This window comes from Entelurus aequoreus, linkage group LG10, assembly GCF_033978785.1.
Source record: "Entelurus aequoreus isolate RoL-2023_Sb linkage group LG10, RoL_Eaeq_v1.1, whole genome shotgun sequence".
Lineage (NCBI taxonomy): Eukaryota > Metazoa > Chordata > Actinopteri > Syngnathiformes > Syngnathidae > Entelurus > Entelurus aequoreus.
Genome location: NC_084740.1, coordinates 6,909,939 through 6,931,046, shown reverse-complemented (window position 1 = coordinate 6,931,046; position 21,108 = coordinate 6,909,939). Strand labels below are relative to the sequence as shown.

General features: G+C 37.7%; 1 protein-coding gene across 6 annotated transcripts in view; it reads right to left on the bottom strand.

Moving 5' to 3' along the window:
- ncam1b (neural cell adhesion molecule 1b) overlaps positions 1 to 21,108 on the bottom strand; it is a 286,896-nt gene that overhangs the window by 55,511 nt on the left and 210,277 nt on the right. For all 6 annotated transcript variants that reach the window (XM_062059916.1, XM_062059911.1, XM_062059914.1 and 3 more), the window contains 3 exons: positions 9,439 to 9,626; positions 7,368 to 7,464; positions 7,084 to 7,254 (listed from right to left, as the gene is read on the bottom strand). In XM_062059916.1, coding sequence (XP_061915900.1) covers positions 7,084 to 7,254; positions 7,368 to 7,464; positions 9,439 to 9,626 — 456 coding nt within the window. The remainder of the gene's footprint in view (positions 1 to 7,083; positions 7,255 to 7,367; positions 7,465 to 9,438; positions 9,627 to 21,108) is intronic.

Below are 21,108 nucleotides of genomic sequence, written 5' to 3'. Positions count from 1 at the left end.
ACAATTGAATGCAAGCCATACTTGGTCAAAAGCCATACAGGTCACACTGAGGGTGTTCGTATAAACAACTTTAACACTGTTACAAATATGCGCCACACTGTGAACCCACACCAAACAAGAATGACAAACACATTTCGGGAGAACATCCGCACCGTAACACAACAGAACACATACCCAGAACCCCTTGCAGCACTAACTCTTCCGGGACGCTACAATATACACCCCCCGCTACCCCTTACCCCAAACCCCCCCTTCCCCCAAACTCCTCATGTCCCAAATTCCAAGCTGCTGTTTTGAAGCATGTTAAAAAAAAATAATGCACTTTGTGACTTCAATAATAAATATGGCAGTGCCATGTTGGCATTTTTTTCCATAACTTGAGTTGATTTATTTTGGAAAACCTTGTTACATTGTTTAATGCATCCAGCGGGGCATCACAACAAAATTAGGCATAATAATGTGTTAATTCCACGACTCTCGGTATCGGTTGATATCGGAATCGGTAATTAAGAGTAGGACAATATTGGATATCGGCAAAAAAGCCATTATCGGACATCTCTAAATATAATATATCAGTATATATCATAGACTGTACGTATATTATGTAAATATTACATATATGTTGTATTTTATATTGCTACTATGGTACATTTTTAGTCTATTTTATACCTGCATTGTCCTTTCCATCCTTACACTTTCCATCCTTTGTAACTGAGCTACTGTGTGGAACAATTTCCCTTGTGGATCATTAAAGTTTGTCTAAGTCAAACTATTTCAAGCCTTCTTTTGATATATTTTTGATGATTAGGTGGCGACTTGTCCAGGGTGCCACTCCTAGAAGGACAAGCGGCAAAAAAATGAATAGATACTGGATGGATGAATGGCTTAGAACTTATTAAAACCTTAAATTAAAAAAATACATATGTCAGCCGTGATTATCAAAATTATAATAAATAAAGACTTGACATATCACTTAGTATATAATACGTTTATATCTCGCATTAGTTTCACATTTGTAGTTGAATTACTAAAATGAAGGGACTTTTGCTCGACATTTTTGGAGTTTCACCTGTTTGACCTGCTTTTTGCGGATTTCTGCGAGCTGTTTGTTTGTGGAGGTGTTACGCCCCACCCTCTCTAAAAGTATCCGAATATATCTTTTGAAACTGTACACTGCTAAATACAGTCCCGCGTAAACCAAAAAAAGCTTGGGTGTATTTATTGTATAGACATCGGAGCAGGTGGGAGGTTATTAGACTACAAGGTGTAACATTTTATAGTCTTGCAGTCCGGGGGAGGAGCGCCTCCTTTGGCGGATAGCTTATACTAAATGTTAAGACCTCAACGGCGGAGTGGGCGGATGATGGTTGCATAGAAGCTCCACAACGGTCACAAAGGCGGAAGAAGGCTGCAGCAAAGATGGGGCCCCCCCAATTGTCTTGGTCTCCATGCCATTGGACGCTGGCCTTCTCTTTGCCAAGGACAGTGTGGTGGCTGTCTGAGCACCAGTCTCCCCACTTTAAAAGATTCCACGCACAGGCGTTCTCCTGAAGGCAATCCCACCAACAGGAGGACAATCATACTCGTTTCCAGTCATCGCCGACGACGATACGAAATGTCAAAAGAAAAACATCCACCTCACTGTGATGTTACACTGTATACACTCGAGAAGCATCCAAAACTGCGTGCAAGCTCGCGACCAAATGCATGAATCTTATTGTTTAATAATAATAATAGATTTGATTTGTAAAAATAACTTTACATTGAGTAAACAACCTCAAAGTGCTACAGTGTATTTAAAAAAAATAAAAATAAAAGATAATAACAAATAAATACAAATAAAAACTAGAACAGCCAAATAGCTAAAACTAATATGCATATATCTAAAAAAAAGGCTTTTTTAAAAAGAAGGGGTTTTAAGCCTTTTTTAAAAGCATCCACAGTCTGTGGTGCCCTCAGGTGGTCAGGGAGAGCGTTCCACAGACTGGGAGCGGCGGAGCAGAAAGCCCGGTCTCCCATTGTTCGTAGCTTTGTCCTCGGAGGTTAGCCTGTCCGGAGCGGAGGTGTCGAGTGGAGGATTTGGGGGGTGAGTAGTTCTTTGAGGTAGAGGGGGGACATTTCCATTTAACACGAGGACCCAACATTGTATCATTTAGAAGTCAGAAAAGAGGAAAATCATCATTGAGAATGATGCTTTTAGTAATATAATCTTGAAGATTTAGGGCACTATATTCTCCCGTTTGTGCTTAAGTGTTTTTTTTTTACAGGCTTTAAAGGCCTACTGAAAGCCACTACTACCGACCACGCAGTCTGATAGTTTATATATCAATGATGAAATCTTAACATTGCAACACATGCCAATACGGCCGGGTTAACTTATAAAGTGACATTTTAAATTTCCCGCTAAACTTCCGGTTGAAAACGTCTATGTATGATGACGTATGCGCGTGACGTCAATGGTTGAAAGTATTCGGACACCATTGAATCCAATACAAAAAGCTCTGTTTTCATCGCAAAATTCCACAGTATTCTGGACATCTGTGTTGGTGAATCTTTTGCTATTTGTTTAATGAACAATGAAGACTGCAAAGAAGAAAGTTGTAGGTGGGATCGGTGCATTAGCGGCTGGCTGCAGCAACACAAACAGGAGGACTTTGACTTGGATAGCAGACGCGCTATCCGACGCTAGCCGCCGACCGCACGGATGATCGGGTGAAGTCCTTCGTCGCTCCGTCGATCGCTGGAACGCAGGTGAGCACGGGTGTTGATGAGCAGATGAGGGCTGGCTGGCGTAGGTGGATAGCTAATGTTTTTAGCATAGCTCCTTGAGGTCCCGTAGCTAAGTTAGCTTCAATGGCGTCGTTAGCAACAGCATTGTTAAGCTCCGCCAGCCTGGAAAGCATTAACCGTGTAGTTACATGTCCATGGTTTAATAGTATTGTTGATTTTCTGTCTATCCTTCCAGTCAGGGGTTTATTTCTTTTGTTTTCTATCTGCAGTTAAGCCCGATGCTATCACGTTAGCTCTGTAGCTAAAGTGCTTCGCCAATGTATTGTCGTGGAGATAAAAGTCACTGTGAATGTCCATTTCGCGTTCTCGACTCTCATTTTCAAGAGGATATAGTATCCGAGGTGGTTTAAAATACAAATCCGTGATCCACAATAGAAAAAGGAGAGAGTGTGGAATCCAGTGAGCCCTTTTAGCTAAGTTACGGTCAGAGCGAAAAAAGATACGTCCTGCACTGCACTCTAGTCCTTCACTCTCACATTCCTCATCCACAAATCTTTCATCCCCGGCTCAAATTAATGGGGTAATCGTCGCTTTCTCGGTCCGAATCGCTCTCGCTGCTGGTGTAAACAATGGGGAAATGTGAGGAGCCTTTCAACCTGTGACGTCACGCTACTTCCGGTACAGGCAAGGCTTTTTTTTTATCAGCGACCAAAAGTTGCGAACTTTATCGTCGATGTTCTCTACTAAATCCTTTCAGCAAAAATATGGCAATATCGCGAAATGATCAAGTATGACACATAGAATGGATCTGCTATCCCCGTTTAAATTTTTAAAAAATCATTCCAGTAGGCCTTTATGTTACTCATGTTTCTCTAATTCGTATTCTCCCATCCTACCTGCGGACACGGCCGACCTGCATAAGTTTGGCAAAAGCGCTTAAATCATGAATGAAGGAGGACTCATTCCTAAAGGAAGGGTATTGCAGTGGCACCTTTTTTACCCTCAGCGGTATAAGAATCATGGAACATGGACTTTCACTAGGACTCACGGATGTCGTTGAAATCCATGAAAAAGATAACACTTTGAAAAAGCCGTATCGAAATAGGCAGTGCTTGTCTCGCGAACGTGTGTTGCCACGGTGAGAGTGTGTATGCACGCTACAACTGCGTCTTCTTCCTGGTTGGTTGTAAATAATAATTGTCAGAATAATTGTTTGTAAGTTATCACAAAAACGTTGTGTTACATTGAGTGTCTGGTGAGAAGACAGAAGCTGTCTTTGAAACCTACCAAGAGTAAGGCTCGTAAAACGCCACTGTGTAGGGGGAAAGCAAGATGAAGGTGTTCCTGTATCGTTCATGTATTAGAATCAAACAGAAAGATATTGTCTTTCCCAAGGACTGTGGAAGGAAGGAGGAGGCAAGGCCGTAGTCTCCTCCAGGCGACCCCTTTTTTAACTGTTTTACGAACGTCTTTTTGAACTATTTTACGAACCTCTTTTTTAACTATTTTATGGACCTCTTTTTTTAACTATTTTACGACCTTTTCTTTCGAACTGTTCGGTAACCAAAGGCAACGCTGTTTACGACCCACTTCCCTCTGGAAGCAGCTGTGGTCATGTATTCGGAAAAAGTCAAATAAAGAAGGATGAGTACAATCTTTCGCCAGAGCGTGCTGAGATACTGTGCAAGGGTACAGTGTACAGGCGACTCTCCTCAATTGAGTCCAAATTGAATTCTGTCTCTGTTTGATTCTTTGCTTCTTGTCTTGTTTAATAGATGTCATCAGTGTTTGAACCTGACAATAATACTTAGGTTAAACTTTGTTTCACTTCCTATTATAACTAGGGATGTCCGATAATGGCTTTTTGCCGATATCCGATATTGTCCAACTCTTTAATTACCGATACCGATATCAACCGATACCGATATATACAGTCGTGGAATTGACACATTATTATGCCTAATTTGGACAACCAGGTATGGTGAAGATAAGGTTGTTGTTTTTTTAAATAAAATAAAATAAGATAAATAAATTAAAAACATTTTCTTGAATACAAAAGAAAGTAAAACAATATAAAAACAGTTACATAGAAACTAGTAATAAATGAAAATGAGTAAAATTAACTGTTAAAGGTTAGTACTATTAGTGGACCAGCAGCACGCACAATCATGTGTGCTTATGGACTGTATCCCTTGCAGACTGTATTGATATATATTATTGTATAATTTAGGAACCAGAATATTAATTAAAGAAAGAAACAACCCTTTTGTGTGAATGAGTGTAAATGGGGGAGGGAGGTTTTTTGGGTTGGTGCACTAATTGTAAGTGTATCTTGTGTTTTTTATGTTGATTTAATAAAAAATAAAAAATAAAATAAATATAAAAAACGATACCGATAATAAAAAAAACGATACCGATAATTTCCGATATTACATTTTAAAGCATTTATCGGCCGATAATATCGGCAGGCCGATATTATCGGACATCTCTAATTATAACCACCCTGATGTTATTTGTGATTTAAAGATTTTTGTTGAGTAGAAATGTTTGAGAAGTTGTGACGCTTAGTAGAATGCTGTTTGTGTGTGTGGGGGTTTTTGTGTGCGTGTGCTTTTGCGCTGTTGTCTATTAACAGTCATAACATCAATCTACATTATATACTGTATGTGTATTCTAATAAATAGTCACATTGTTCAATGATTACAGTTCAGATGCATTGAAAGTTCGTACTAGGATGCCCAAACATGGCAGATATACTTGCGGTCGCTCTCACGAGACAAAGATGCACTGCAAAAGCTGAAATCTAAGTAAGATGAAATATCTCAAATAAGGGTGATATTTGCTTATTTTCTGTCTGATAAGATAATTCTTCTCACTAAGCAGATTTTAAGTTAGAGTGTTTTACTTGTTTTAAGTGTTTTGGTCCTAAATGATGTCAGTAAGATATTACAGCTTGTTGCTGAGATGTTATGACCTACACTACCGTTCAAAAGTTTGGGGTCACATTGAAATGTCCTTATTTTTGAAGGAAAAGCACTGTACTTTTCAATGAAGATAACTTTAAACTAGTCTTAACTTTAAAGAAATACACTCTATACATTGCTAATGTGGTAAATGACTATTCTAGCTGCAAATGTCTGGTTTTTGGCGCAATATCTACATAGAATTCAAATTGCTCGTCTCTCCCAGATTATTTTTATGGCAATAAGCTGATGTTAATATTCAATCACCAGGCAGAAGTTGGTATTTTGTGGTTTATTCTCCAAGCTTAGAGGACAAACGTGAGACCAGTCTAGTACACCAGCGTTCCCTCGCCCGGTCCAGATCGGTCTCCTCTCAAACCCCCGGAAGTCCCGTGATCTTCCCTCTGTCCCTCGCCCCCACTCCCGTTGTTTAGACTACTCCGAGTTATCTCTACTCTGACACATTCCAATCTAGAAGGCCGACACCTTACTATGAGACTCAAAAGAAGGAAGAATACTAGCTATTCTTTATATGACTATAGGAGTTTAGAAAGAAGTAACACTTAAATATGGATATGATTCTGATCTGTTTCCAACAGTGTATAGAGGCCCATTTCCAGCAACTATCACTCCAGTGTTCTAATGGTACATATGTGTTTGCTCATTGGCTCAGAAGGCTAATTGATGATTAGAAAACCCTTGTGCAATCATGTTCACACATCTGAAAACAGTTTAGCTCGTTACAGAAGCTACAAAACTGACCTTCCTTTGAGCAGATTGAGTTTCTGGAGCATCACATTTGTGGGGTCAATTAAACGCTCAAAATGGCCAGAAAAAGAGAACTTTCATCTGAAACTCGACAGTCTATTCTTGTTCTTAGAAATGAAGGCTATTCCACAAAATTGTTTGGGTGACCAAACAAACTTTTGAACGGTAGTGTATATTGAGTAAAACATGGTGAGAAACTAGAATATCAAGTGTTGCAAAGTTGTGTCATCAACACTCACAAGTATAAAACTACTTTTTTTAAAGTAATAATTTCTTACTTCAAGCATGAAAAAAAAAAAAATCATGATGCCGAGCGCATATCATTATGTCAAGATAATGGCACTAGCATTTACTTCATTTAAGAATATTTTTCAACATATTGAGCAAAAAGGTCTCTTTTTTTGTACCAAGAAAAGTGCACTTGTTATTAGTGAGAATATACTTATTTGAAGGTATTTTGGGGTTCATTGAGGTTAGCTAATTTTACTTGTTTTGGAAAGTCAGATAATTTTGCTTAGTTCAAATAAAATACCCCTCATTTTTGTAATTGTTTTTCTTGTTTTTGAACACTGACTTTTTGCAGTGTAGTTATTTCCCCTCATCTGCTATTTCATCGTCATACCATCTTTAAGGTCGTAGATCTTCTGTGACCAGCTGCCCCTGCCTTGCATCCTCCACGCAGCTTTGTACATCAACACAGGAACACCTCCAGTAGACTCGGGCTCCTCAAACTGAACGAGTGCAGTGGTGGAAAAAGGGGTCACCTCGATGACAAATGGCGAGGATGGCACCTCTAAGGGGGAAACAAATAGAAAAAACAAGTGAGCAAAGAAGGAAGTCCTGTAGGAACAAGGAGGTGGAGATCGTGCTGGATTGGATTTGTATTTTTTTTTTTTTTTGACTGACCAGCCTGAATGAGGAGGAACTCTTTGGACTCTGTGCCCATCTCATTGGAAGCAGTGCAGTTGTAACTCCCGAAGTCATTCTCAGACAGCGGTGTCACCTGGCGTGAGAGGCCAGGAAGCACACATGAGAATCAACTTGTATGTCAAACTAGCTCAGGCTTATACATTCAGAAACATTAGATCATTTCGCCAATTTCTTATGACACAAACAAAAAAACTACACAAACATGAAAGTTTTGCCTCATTGCCAGTTATGCAAACTAAACGATGACATCGTTCAGCGTCACACAAAGCCACAAATACAAAAGCAGTGAAGTTGGCACATTGTGTAAATGGTAAATAAAAACAAAATACAATGATTTGCAAATCCTTTTCAACTTATATTCAATTGAATAGACTGCAAAGACAAGATATTTAATGTTCAAACTGAGAAACTTAATTTTTTTTTGCAAATAATCATTAACTTAGAATTGAATGGCAGCAACACATTGCAAAAAAGTTGCATGTTCACCACTGTGTTACATGGCCTTTCCTTTTAACAACGCTCAGTAAAGGTTTGGGAACTGAGGAGACACATTTTTGAAGCTTCTCAGGTGGAATTCTTTCCCATTCTTGCTTGATGTACAGCTTAAGTTGTTCAACAGTCCGGGGGTCTCCCTTGTGCTATTTTAGGCTTCACACATTTTCAATGGGAGACAGGTCTGGACTACAGGCAGGCCAGTCTAGTACCCGCACTCTTTTACTATGAAGCCACGTTGATGTAACACGTGGCTTGGCATTGTCTTGCTGAAATAAGCAGGGGCGTCCATGGTAACGTTGCTTGGATGGCAACATATGTTGCTCCAAAACCTGTATGTACCTTTCAGCATTAATGGCGCCTTCACAGATGTGTAAGTTACCCATGTCTTGGGCACTAATACACCCCCATACCATCACACATGCTGGCTTTTACACTTTGTGCCTATAACAATCCGGATGGTTCTTTTCCTCTTTGGTCCGGAGGACACGACCATCCACAGTTTCCAAAAACAATTTGAAATGTGGACTCGTCAGACCACAGAACACTTTTCCACTTTGTATCAGTCCATCTTAGATGAGCTCGGGCCCAGCGAAGCCGGCGGCGTTTCTGGGTGTTGTTGATAAACGGCTTTTGCTTTGCATAGTAGAGTTTTAACTTGCTCCTACAGATGTAGTGACGAACTGTAGTTACTGACAGTGGTTTTCTGAAGTGTTCCTGAGCCCATGTGGTGATATCCTTTACACACCGATGTCATTTTTTGACGCAGTACCGCCTGAGGGATCGAAGGTCACATGCATTCAATGTTGGTTTTCAGCCTTGCTGCTTACGTGCAGTGATTTCTCCAGATTCTCTGAACCTTTTGGTGATTTTACGGAGCGTAGATGGTGAAATTCCTAAATTCCTTGTTGAGAAATGTTGTTCTAAAATAATTTGCTCATGCATTTGTTGACAAAGTGGTGACCCTCGCCCCGTCCTTGTTTGTGAATGACTGAGCATTTCATGGAATCTACTTTTATACCCAATCATGGCGCCCACCTGTTCCCAATTAGCCTGTTCACCTGTGGGATGTTCCAAATAAGTGTTTGCATTTCATTCCTCCACTTTCCCAGTCTTTTTTGCCACTTGTGCCAGCTTTTTTGAAATATCAAATCATCAAATTCCAAATGAGCTAACATTTGCAAAAAATAACAAAGTTTTCCAATTTGAACGTTAAGTATCTTGTCTTTGCAGTCCATTCAACTGAATATAAGTTGAAAAGGATTTGCAAATCATTGTATTCTGTTTTTATTTACCATTTACACAACGTGACAACTTCACTGCTTTTGGGTGTTGTACATTCTGGCCCTGTGGGGAACACCCAACCTTCTTATCGTATATTCTATTTTTATTTTTTCGCCGTGGGTTTCCTGCTCCTGAATTATTGACCATACTTTCCCTGGGCGAAGCTGAAGAAATAAAAAACTCTTCGGTCATAAAATGTTGATGACGGGGGGAAAAAAGCGCGCATTGTTGTTTATGATTTGAATAGATTGTGAATGAGGTGTGCGTATACCTGAAGGTAGCTTGCTGACGGAGACCTGAAGATTTTAATATTGCTGGTGTTCTCGTTGGGCAGCATCAGTCCGTCTCTCAGCCAGGCGATGGTGACTTGGCTGGGGTGAGCCTGCACCGTGCAGCTCATGTTTACGCCATTTCCCTCCCAGGTGTACACCGCTACGTCACCGTGGAGCTTAGGGGTATCTTGGGAGAAATATGTCCAATTATTACCAAGCTGCCACCCAACACTCATTTTACAGTGCTTGGAAACTGCGCCTCGGGAGAAAAAGGCATCCAGGTGCTCTAACACGATAAGGTAAGGGAGTGTATTGATGCACTAATAATATACTATAATGGTGTAATACTGACTTTTTTTTCTTTTTTTAATTTTTTTTTAAATTTTTTATTTTTTTATGTCCTGTCCAGCTTCTCAGGCAAATCATATAGCAGATGTAGATGCCCATATCGGCTGTTCAGATTTACTTTACAAAAGAGAAGTGTAGGATACTTCTCTTGTTGCCTTATTTGTATTTTGACTTTATTAAATGTATTTATATTATCGTTTGGTGCAGCCGGGCCGGAGCAGGAGGGTATAGAAAGAGAAAAAAAGGAAGACAGAGGGGGAATTGTGGGGACGAGAGGGGGATTAGACAGAGAGACAAAAACAACAACAGCAAACACAACAACAACAACAACAACAACAGAGCAACATCAGCAAATACGACATGTACAAATATGATGGTAAAAGTAATAGCAAATAAGCAGTTAGCGAAAATAAAAAATAATACAGAAATGATAATGAGCACTATTACACTAAAAATGGAGCAATATGAATACCAATAGAAATAGTGCTATTGATAATAAACAATACCAACACTTTACCTCTATTATCAACAATACAATTGTTCAAATGCAACAATACAAATACGTAATGATAACTAGAGATACGAAAGAATGCAGAAAAATGGAGGGGAAGAAAGAGAAGCAACCTACATTAACCTTGTAGATTGTTATAGTAACAATAGGTTAAGCTTAATACTGACTTTTAATTGCAATAGAAACAGAAGATTCAAATGTCTTCAGATATTACACACTTAAACATGCTGTCTGATCTGTTCAGAGCAGGGTTTTTTTTGCATTGAATAACATTTAGGTGCACAAAAACCTTGACAAACATTTTAACATTGATTATACACACTTAACCCTTGTGTGGTGTTTGGGTCTGTGGGACCCGTTTTCATTTTTCATCAAAAGAAAAATGATACAATTAATTAGAGATGTCCGATAAAATTGAATATCGGAATTTTTTTTAAATTTTTATTAAATCAACACAAGATATACTTACAATTAGTGCACCAACCCAAAAAACCTCACTCCCCCATTTACACTCATTCACACAAAAGGGTTGTTTCTTTTTGTTATTAATATTCTGGTTCCTACAACATACACTACCGTTCAAAAGTTTGCGGTCACATTAAAATGTCCTTATTTTTCAATGAAGATAACTTTAAACTAGTCTTAACTTTAAAGAAATACACTCTATACATTGCTAATGTGGTAAATGACTATTCTAGCTGCAAATGTCTGGTTTTTGGTGCAATATCTACATAGGTGTATAGAGGCCCATTTCCAGCAACTATCACTCCAGTGTTCTAATGGTACAATGTGTTTGCTCATTGGCTCAGAAGGCTAATTGATGATTAGAAAACCCTTGTGCAATCATGTTCACACATCTGAAAACAGTTTAGCTCGTTACAGAAGCTGCAAAACTGACCTTCCTTTGAGCAGATTGAGTTTCTGGAGCATCACATTTGTGGGGTCAATTAAACGCTCAAAATGGCCAGAAAAAGAGAACTTTCATCTGAAACTCGACAGTCTATTCTTGTTCTTAGAAATGAAGGCTATTCCACAAAATTGTTTGGGTGACCCCAAACTTTTGAACGGTAGTATATATCAATATATATCAATACAGTCTGCAAGGGATACAGTCCGTAAGCACACATGATTGTGCGTGCTGCTGGTCCACTAATAGTACTAACCTTTAACAGTTAATTTTACTCATTTTCATTAATTACTAGTTTCTATGTAACTGTTTTTTTTTTTGTTTTACTTTCTTTTTTATTCAAGAAAATGTTTTTAATGTATTTATCTTATTTTATTTTATTAAATTAAAAAAAGGACCTTATCTTCACCATACCTGGTTGTCCAAATTAGGCATAATAATGTGTTAATTCCATGGCTGTATATATAGCGGTATCGGTTGATATCGGTATCGGTAATTAAGTGTTGGACAATATCGGATATCTGCAAAAAGCCATTATCGGACATCCCTACAATTAATACATTTTTCAAACTGAGACTCACTGACTTTGGCTCATTTTCTGTGAAGAACATATATCAGAATACATATTTAATGACCACACACCATACACCCCCCCTACACATTTCTATTACATATAAGATGTCCGGGTCCACTGGAGCTAATAGAAGTGTGGAAATTGATGTTCTGTGTACCACACACACTCACACACACAGCAGGAGGAGACAGTGTAGGCCAGGGGTGTCCAAAGTGCGGCCCGGGGGCCATTTGCGGCCCGCAGCTAATTGTTTACCGGCCCGCGACACATTCTGGAAATGCTATTGCAAAAATAAAATAAAAACATTAAAAAAAAGTGGAATGAGTTGCAATGTTGACACAAAGCTGCCATGCAGGCTGTTTATTTTTCTTTTGTCTGTCTTTATTTTTATTTTTCTGCCATAGCTCAAAAAAAAATAAAAAATCAATGTTATAATGAATTATTGACCTATTCAAGGCTCCTTTCTTTGACAAAAGAGCATAAAAACAAACAAAATAATAGTTGAAATGTAAAATCGACAGATATATCTGAAGTTGATCTCGTAACTTAAGTGTTGAAAGTAAAAAAAAAACTAATAAAAATGTATCACTTTATGAGTGGGGCACCTTGTGGATCCCAAATATATTTAATGGGATTTTATTTACCTTTTCACTGTGATTACTCAAAAATAATAATGAATTCAAATCAATGGTGTCCTGCATTATTGATAATAATAATAATAATAATAATAATAATATATTTTATTTGTAAAAAGCACTTTATATTGAGTAAACAATCTCAAAGTGCTACAGTGTATTAAAAAATAAATAAAAAAGATAAAGAAAAAAAGAAAAAAATTACACTTTTTAAGGCTCTAATTACTTCACATCAAACATTGTTTTCGGAATGTTTTGGGCAGTGGGGGGAATACTGCATATTTCAGTTTTATTATAAAAAACAAAGTTGTCTTTGACAGAAAAAGGCATAAAACCTTTTTGTTTTTTTAACTTTACATCAACCTGAAGTTGATATACTGTAGAGATTTACTGTAAGAGTTAAATAAAAAAAAACAAATAATTTGACTTGTTTTTAACATTTTAATGACTTAGAGCAGGGGTCACCAACCTTTTTGGACCAAAAGCTACTTCTTGGGTACTGATTAATGCGAAGGGCTACAAGTTTGATACACACTTAAATAAATTGCAAGAAATAGCCAATTTGCTCAATTTACCTTTAACTCTGTTATTATTAATAATTAATGATATTTACACTTAATTGAACGGTTTAAAAGAGGAGAAAATACGAAAAAAATGACAATTAAATTTTGAAACATAGTTTATCATTAATTTCGACTCTTTAAAATTCAAAATTCAACCGAAAAAAAGAAGAGAAAAACTAGTTAATTCGAATCTTTTTGAAAAAATTAAAAAAATAATTTATGGAACATCATTAGTTTTCCTGATTAAGATTAATTTTAGAATTTTGATGACATGTTTTAAATAGGTTAAAATCCAATCTGCACTTTGTTAGAATATATAACAAATTGGACCAAGCTATATTTCTAACAAAGACAAATCATTATTTCTTCTAGATTTTCCAGAACAAAAATTTTAAAAGAAATTCAAAACACTTTGAAATAAGATTTAAATTTGATTCTACAGATTTTCTAGATTTGCCAGAATGTTTTTTGAATTTTAATCATAATAAGTTTGAAGAAATATTTCACAAATATTCTTCGTCGAAAAAACAGAAGCTAAAATGAAGAATTAAATTAAAATGTATTTATTATTCTTTACAATAAAAAAATTTTTTTTACTTGAACATTGATTTAAATTGTCAGGAAAGAAGAGGAAGGAATTTAAAAGGTAAAAAGGTATATGTGTTTAAAAATCCTAAAATAATTTTTAAAGTTGTATTTTTTTCTCTAAAATTGTCTTTCTGAAATTTATAAGAAGCAAAGTAAAAAAATTAATGAAATTATTTAAACAACTGAAGACCAAGTCTTTAAAATATTTTCTTGGATTTTCAAATTCTATTTGAGTTTTGTCTCTCTTAGAATTAAAATGTCGGGCAAAGCGAGACCAGCTTGCTAGTAAATAAATACAATTTAAAAAATAGAGGCAGCTCACTGGTAAGTGCTGCTATTTGAGCTATTTTTAGAACAGGCCAGCGGGCTACTCATCTGGTCCTTACGGGCTACCTGGTGCCCGCGGGCACCACGTTGGTGACCCCTGACTTAGACCCTTTATGGTCCCTGAGAGCCCTGAAGGTTAAAAAAACCAAAAACAAATCTATATATTTTTTTTTACGGTTTGAAAATGAAAAATATCAAAATGGCCCCCACATGCTTTAATTTTTCCGTGTGTGGCCCTCAGTAGAAAAAGTTTGGACACCCCTGGTGTAGGCACACAGAACATCAGAGGGTGAAATGTGCGAGAAAATGAGAGCAGACAGTGTTGACAAACAACGTTGCAACCTGGTGTGGGAACCGCAGGTGCAGAAACACAAAAGAAGAATCCCGGTGGGATGCAGAAACTGGCAGATACATTTTCCCTGCAACGTTCATATTGTTGTTACTCAGCCAGCGTTTGTGGGTCTGATGGACCTTATCCCAATAAACATCTGTTCAGTATTTTACCATAAAAGTGTTTGATTGTGAGGCATTAAAAGCCACAAAATGCAACGGGTCCATCAGACCCACAAACGCTGGCTGAGTAACAACAATATGAACATTACACAAGGGATCCACTCATAAGTCAGCAATGGTAAATGGGTTATACTTGCATAGTGCTTTGACACTATTTCTACATTCACCCATTCACACACTGATGGCGGGAGCTGCCATGCAAGGCCCTAACCCCGACCCATCAGGAGCAAGGGTGAAGCGTCTCACTCAAGGACACAACGGACGTGACTAGGTTGGTAGAAGCTGGGGATCGAACCAGGAATCCTCAGGTGGCTGGCACGGCCACTCTCCCAATAGTGCCACGCCGTCCCCAATACATATTTATTGTTTCTTTCTTTTTACTACAAGGCATGACATGTTTTTAACAACTGCAGATCTACCTGTTGATATAAAGTTTTTAGTACCGTATTTTTCCGATTATAAGTCGCTCCGGAGTGTAAGTCACACCGGCCGAAAATGCATAATAAAGAAGGAAAAAAACATATATAAGTCGCACTGGAGTATAAGTCGCATTTTTGGGGGAAATGTATTTGATAAAATCCAACACTAAGATTAGACATTTGAAAGGCAATTTCAAATAAATAAAGAATAGTGAACAACAGGCTGAATAAGTGTACGTTATATGAGGCATAAATAACCAACTGAGAACGTGCCTGGTATGTTAACGTAACATATTATGGTAAGAGTCATTCAAATAACTATAACATATAGAACATGCTATACGTTTACCAAACAATCTGTCACTCCTAATCGCTAAATCCCATGAAATCTTCTTCCTCGAATATTATTTGATATTTTTACGGTAATGTGTTAATAATTTCACAAATAAATCGCACCCCCGGCCAAACTATGAAAAAAACTGTGGCTTAAAATCCGAAAAATACGGTAGTTTTTTATTTTTCAAATGCTCTGTGGCCTTATTGTCAAAAAAAAACATTTTTTTATAATGGGAAAATGCAAAATAGGCAACATTTTTGAAGTTAGGTAATTGCAGCCTTGATTAGGTCAATCATTCATGAAAACATGGATTTTGAAACAGTTGACAAAAAAAGATCTCAGTAGCTACTGTGCTAAACTAAGTGAGGACTGGGCTGACTTATAGAGTTCACACAAGTCTGTTAGACAGCATAAATCTGCCATGTAATGTAAAACTGCACAAGATCATTATCATTGCATTTCAGTGGTTTAATGGCAGTTGAAGTCATTTACGCTCATCAAAGCTCTGAGACTTATGCTCGTGGTATTCTGGCGCAGTTAAACCAAAACCATATTTTCTTGTTTTAAATGTCGTACGTGCATACAAATGTTTAAAATAAACATTTTCTCTGAGGTTTGATTTCTCTTTTCGTTGAGAATAATTGTTGTACATTCTTGGGTAGCATGTTGTAGTTTGCTTTGTACATCATTTTAGCTGTTTGGAAATGCATTAAATCATTGAATTTCAGTATTTTTTACTGAACAAATAAAGGGTTTGAGTGTTCTCTATATTGAACATTATGCAATGTATTATTCTACACAGTTAGTGAATGAAGTGTACATTTGTAGTTATTTTCCCATATTTCAACACAATAACTCAGATATGGTAACACTAGCGAGCAGGAGAGAATATGGAGTGATGTTTAGTCTACACTACCGTTCAAAAGTTTGGGGTCACCCAAACAATTTTGTGGAATAGCCTTCATTTCTAAGAACAAGAATAGACTGTCGAGTTTCAAATGAAAGTTCTCTTTTTCTGGCCATTTTGAGCGTTTAATTGAGCCCACAAATGTGATGCTCCAGAAACTCAATCTGCTCAAAGGAAGGTCAGTTTTGTAGCTTCTGTAACGAGCTAAACTGTTTTCAGATGTGTGAACATGATTGCACAAGGGTTTTCTAATCATCAATTAGCCTTCTGAGCCAATGAGCAAACACATTGTACCATTAGAACACTGGAGTGATAGTTGCTGGAAATGGGCCTCTATACACCTATGTAGATATTGCACCAAAAACCAGACATTTGCAGCTAGAATAGTCATTTAGCACATTAGCAATGTATAGAGTGTATTTCTTTCAAGTTAAGACTAGTTTAAAGTTATCTTCATTGAAAAGTACAGTGCTTTTCCTGCAAAAAAAAGGACATTTCAATGTGACCCCAAACTTTTGAACGGTAGTGTATATTAAGTCCATGTTAGTTTATACATGTTAAGTGTAGGAGACAGAATTAGGGGTGTGAGAAGCGGTGTATGTGTGGCTGTGTCTTTAGACCTAGGGAATTGTAGGTCACAGGGGCATAGGTGGTTGTGTTTTTTCAGGTAGTTAAGTACAACACACACCTGTGGAGGAGGACATAGGAAATAGGAAGGACAGGAGTAGAAGATGCCACACCGTTTTGTTTATCGCTTCACTTTGCTTGATTTGGTTATTTCATTTTGTTCATCACTTGTTAGTAGAGATGTCCGATAATATCGGCCTGCCGATATATGCGTTAAAATGTAATATCGAAAATTATCGGTATCGTTTTTTTTATTATCGGTATCGTTTTTTTTTTAATTAAATCAACATAAAAAACACAAGATACACTTACAATTAGTGCACCAACCCAAAAAACCTCCCTACCCCATTTACACTCATTCACACAAAAGGGTTGTTTCTTTCTGTTATTAATATTCTGGTTCCTACATTATATATCAATATATATCAATACAGTCTGCAAGGGATACAGTCCGTAAGCACACATGATTGTGCGTGCTGCTGCTCCACTAATAGTACTAACCTTTAACAGTTAATTTGACTAATTTTCATTCATTACTAGTTTCTATGTAACTGTTTTTATATTGTTGTACTTTCTTTTTTATTCAAGAAAATGTTTTTAATTTATTTATCTTATTTTACAATTTTTTTTAAAAAGTACCTTATCTTCAGCATACCTGGTTGTCCAAATTAGGCATAATAATGTGTTAATTCCACGACTGTATATATCGGTTGGTATCGGTATCGGTTGATATCGGTATCGGTAATTAAAGAGTTGGACAATATCGGAATATCGGATATCGGCAAAAAGCCATTATCGGACATCCCTACTTGTTAGTCATCTTATTTTGCAAAGCAAATAAATACACTTCAGCCATCACTCAGGAGTAGGGTTGCAAAATTCCGGGAATATTCAAAGTTGGAAACTTTCAATGGGAATTAATGGTAATAAACATTGAATGCAACATGCTAGATCTTGCAGCATGATTATTAGCTAAAACAACCTGATTTCATGCAAATTCAGTAGAATTTCAACCCTGCACTGTGCATTCCTCCATCACATGCCCATATAATTCCCAGCATGCTGCACACTACAGCAGGGCTATTGAGACCACACTAGTATTTGAGCCCAAGGACTTCCTCCAGTCAGGTAAGTGTAATGATATTACTGGGGTAAATACATTTGATCTATGGTATTTAAGTGTAATAGAGGTGTAATTGCTTGTTACTGTATGACTGTAGACTACTCCAGCAGACTTCCACTCAAGCTAGCTAGCTGTTCCTGTACTTGTTCAATGATTTTGGGGCCAATATCTCTAGCTAGCTAGGTTTATGTACCACCACAGTCTCGTAATGAACCGAAAATATTTCTCTGTCAGCCGTAATGCTAATTTTCTCTATGTTAAATCCCATTCATTTATGCTAACAACGTTAGCGATCCGAATTGACCTTTTTTGTGATGTGTAAAGTTCAACTAGCAAATATTAAATTAAAAGGTGTAGTTTCCTCTGCCTTCTGTTCTGCTAGCCATTCTGTTGTCATACAAGAATGTAGGATTGCTGATTGAGTGTTCATTTATTCATCGAGCCTATTTCTATTCATTTGTCCATCAGTAAAATATTTTTAAAGACTACTCCAATTGTTTAGCTGACTATTTATATCTGTGTGTGGCATTGCATTAGTGTTTTACAAGAATAAATAAATACAACAGAATAATGCCACGTACACCATCTGATGTGTGGAGACATTTCACCCCAACCAATGTAGGCAGAAAGGCGGTGTACATTTGCAAATAATGTGCAAAGAGCTACGTCAAACATGCCACAAAGATGCAGCAGCATATAGACAAGTGCCCAATAATATATCATTATTGTAATTCCCCATATATTCCCATTAATTCCCATGGACGGTGTCCAACTTTGAATAATCAAAAAATGGTCAATATTCCCAAACTTCCCGAGCTTAACTTCCCGTGAAACTTTTCCGGAAATTTACCGGAAACTTTCCACCCCTTTGGAACCCTACTCAGGAGACAAGAGCGTCATTCAAGAGACAAACCCATTCTTATCCCTCGTGGCCGCTACATTTAGCTATAATTATTATTAGAGATGTCCGATAAAGGCTTTTTTTTGCAGATATCCGATATCCAGATATTGTCCAACTCTTAGTTACCAATTCCGATATCAACCGATACCGATATATACAGTCGTGGAATGAACACATTATTATGTCTAATTTTGTTGTGATGCCCCGCTGGATGCATTAAACAATGTAACAAGGTTTTCCAAATTAAATCAACTCAAATTATGGAAAAAAATGCCAACATGGCACTGCCATATTTATTATTGAAGTCACAAAGTGCATTATTTTTTTTAACATGCCTCAAAACAGCAGCTTGGAATTTGGGACATGCTCTCCCTGAGAGAGCATGAGGAGGTTGAGGTGGGGGGGTAGGGGTAGCGGGGGGTGTGTATTAAAAAAAAAAAAAAAAAAAAAAAATTTTTTTTTTTTTTTTTTTTTACATAAATAAATACAATCATGTGTGCTTACGGACTGTATCCCTGCAGACTGTATTGATCTATATTGATATATAATGTATATATTGTGTTTTTTATGTTGATTTCATAAATACATTTTTTTTTTAATTTTTTAATTTCTTGTGCGGCCCGGTACCAATCGGTCCGCGGACCGGTACCGGGCCGCGGCCCGGTGGTTGGGGACCACTGATCAAAAACACAATGTAAATTGATTAAAAAAAATAACTTGTGAAAAACTCCCTGGCAAAATGTCGGACTGTTAACCTTCAAACTGAGCAATGGTATAACACGAGGAACACATGCAATGCCTGTTTTGGGCCCTAAGATGGCTGAAGGGTTAACAGAGAAACGAGAAAACTGCATTGATAAATTGGAGGGTTTGTCACTTCTCATGAATTGGCGTCAAAAGCCGTGTTTGCTGTAGTTATTTAGAGCTTGCGGTGCCTCGTGTGTAGATGCAAAAGTGTGAAGCCGTGAGAAATCAATGCTACTAAACAAGTCAGAGGCACGAACAGCCATTTTCAGCCCTTTTTCGACTTTGGGATCAGTTGGAGAAATTGCAGGCGGTAATGTAACCAAGGAGCCGCCAACAGTGAGCTGTCAGATGAAGCCCTGCAGGCGACAGTCTGCATACAGTATCTTAAGCCCCGCCGCCAGGTTAGCGTCTCTTTTGACTCTGCTCTGCCGATTTTTGTGGCGTGTAGACACGCAAAATCTGATCAAGCTGGCGCCGCACTCTCCCGCTGAAAAGCTTGCAGGTTGAATCAGTCGCTTGGATTTGAACATCTTCTACGATACATGTACTTTTATTGCTGGTTCATGTCACGTGTGTGGAAAAACTATAACACATACAGTCGTGGTCAAAAGTTTCTATAACTCTTATTTTTGTGTGATAGAGTGATTGGAGCACATACTTGTTGGTCACAAAAAAACATTCATGAAGTTTGCTTCTTTTATGAATTTATTATGTGTCTACTGAAAATGCGAGCAAATGTGCTGGGTCAAAAGTATACATACAGCAATGTTAATATTTGCTTACATGTCCCTTGGCAAGTTTCACTGCAATAAGGCGCTTTTGGTAGCCATCCACAAGCTTCTGCTGGAGTTTTTGACCACTCCTCTTGACAACATTGGTGCAGTTCAGCTAAATGTGTTGCTTTTCTGACATGGACTTGTTTCTTCAGCATTGTCCACACGTTTAAGTCAGGACTCTGGGAATACCATTCTAAAACCTTCATTCTAGCCTGATTTAGCCATTCCTTTACCACTTTTGGCGTGTGTTTGGGGTCATTGCCCTGTTGGAACACCCAACTGCGCCCAAGATGATGATTTTAGCTTGTCCTGAAGAATTTGGAAGTAATCCTCCTTTTTTAGAGATGTCCGATAATGGCTTTTTTGCCGATATGCGATATTCCAATATTGTCCAACTCTTAATTACCGATTCCGATATCAACCGATACCGATATATACAGTGGTGGAATGAACACATTATTATGCCTAATTTTGTTGTGATGCCCCGCTGGATGCATTAAACAATGTAACAAGGTTTTCCAAAATAAATCAACTCAAGTTATGGAAAAAAAATGCCAACATGGCACTGCCATATTTATTATTGAAGTCACAAAGTGCATTATTTTTTTTAACATGCCTCAAAACAGCAGCTTGGAATTTGGGACATGCTCTCCCTGAGAGAGCATGAGGAGGTTGAGGTGGCGGGGGGTGTATATTGTAGCGTCCCGGAAGAGTTAGTGCTGCAAGGGGTTCCGGGTATTTGTTGTGTTGTGTTTATGTTGTGTTACGGTGCGGATGTTCTCCCGAAATGTGTTTGTCATTCTTGTTTGGTGTGGGTTCACAGTGTGGCGCATATGTGTAACAGTGTTAAAGTTGTTTATACGGCC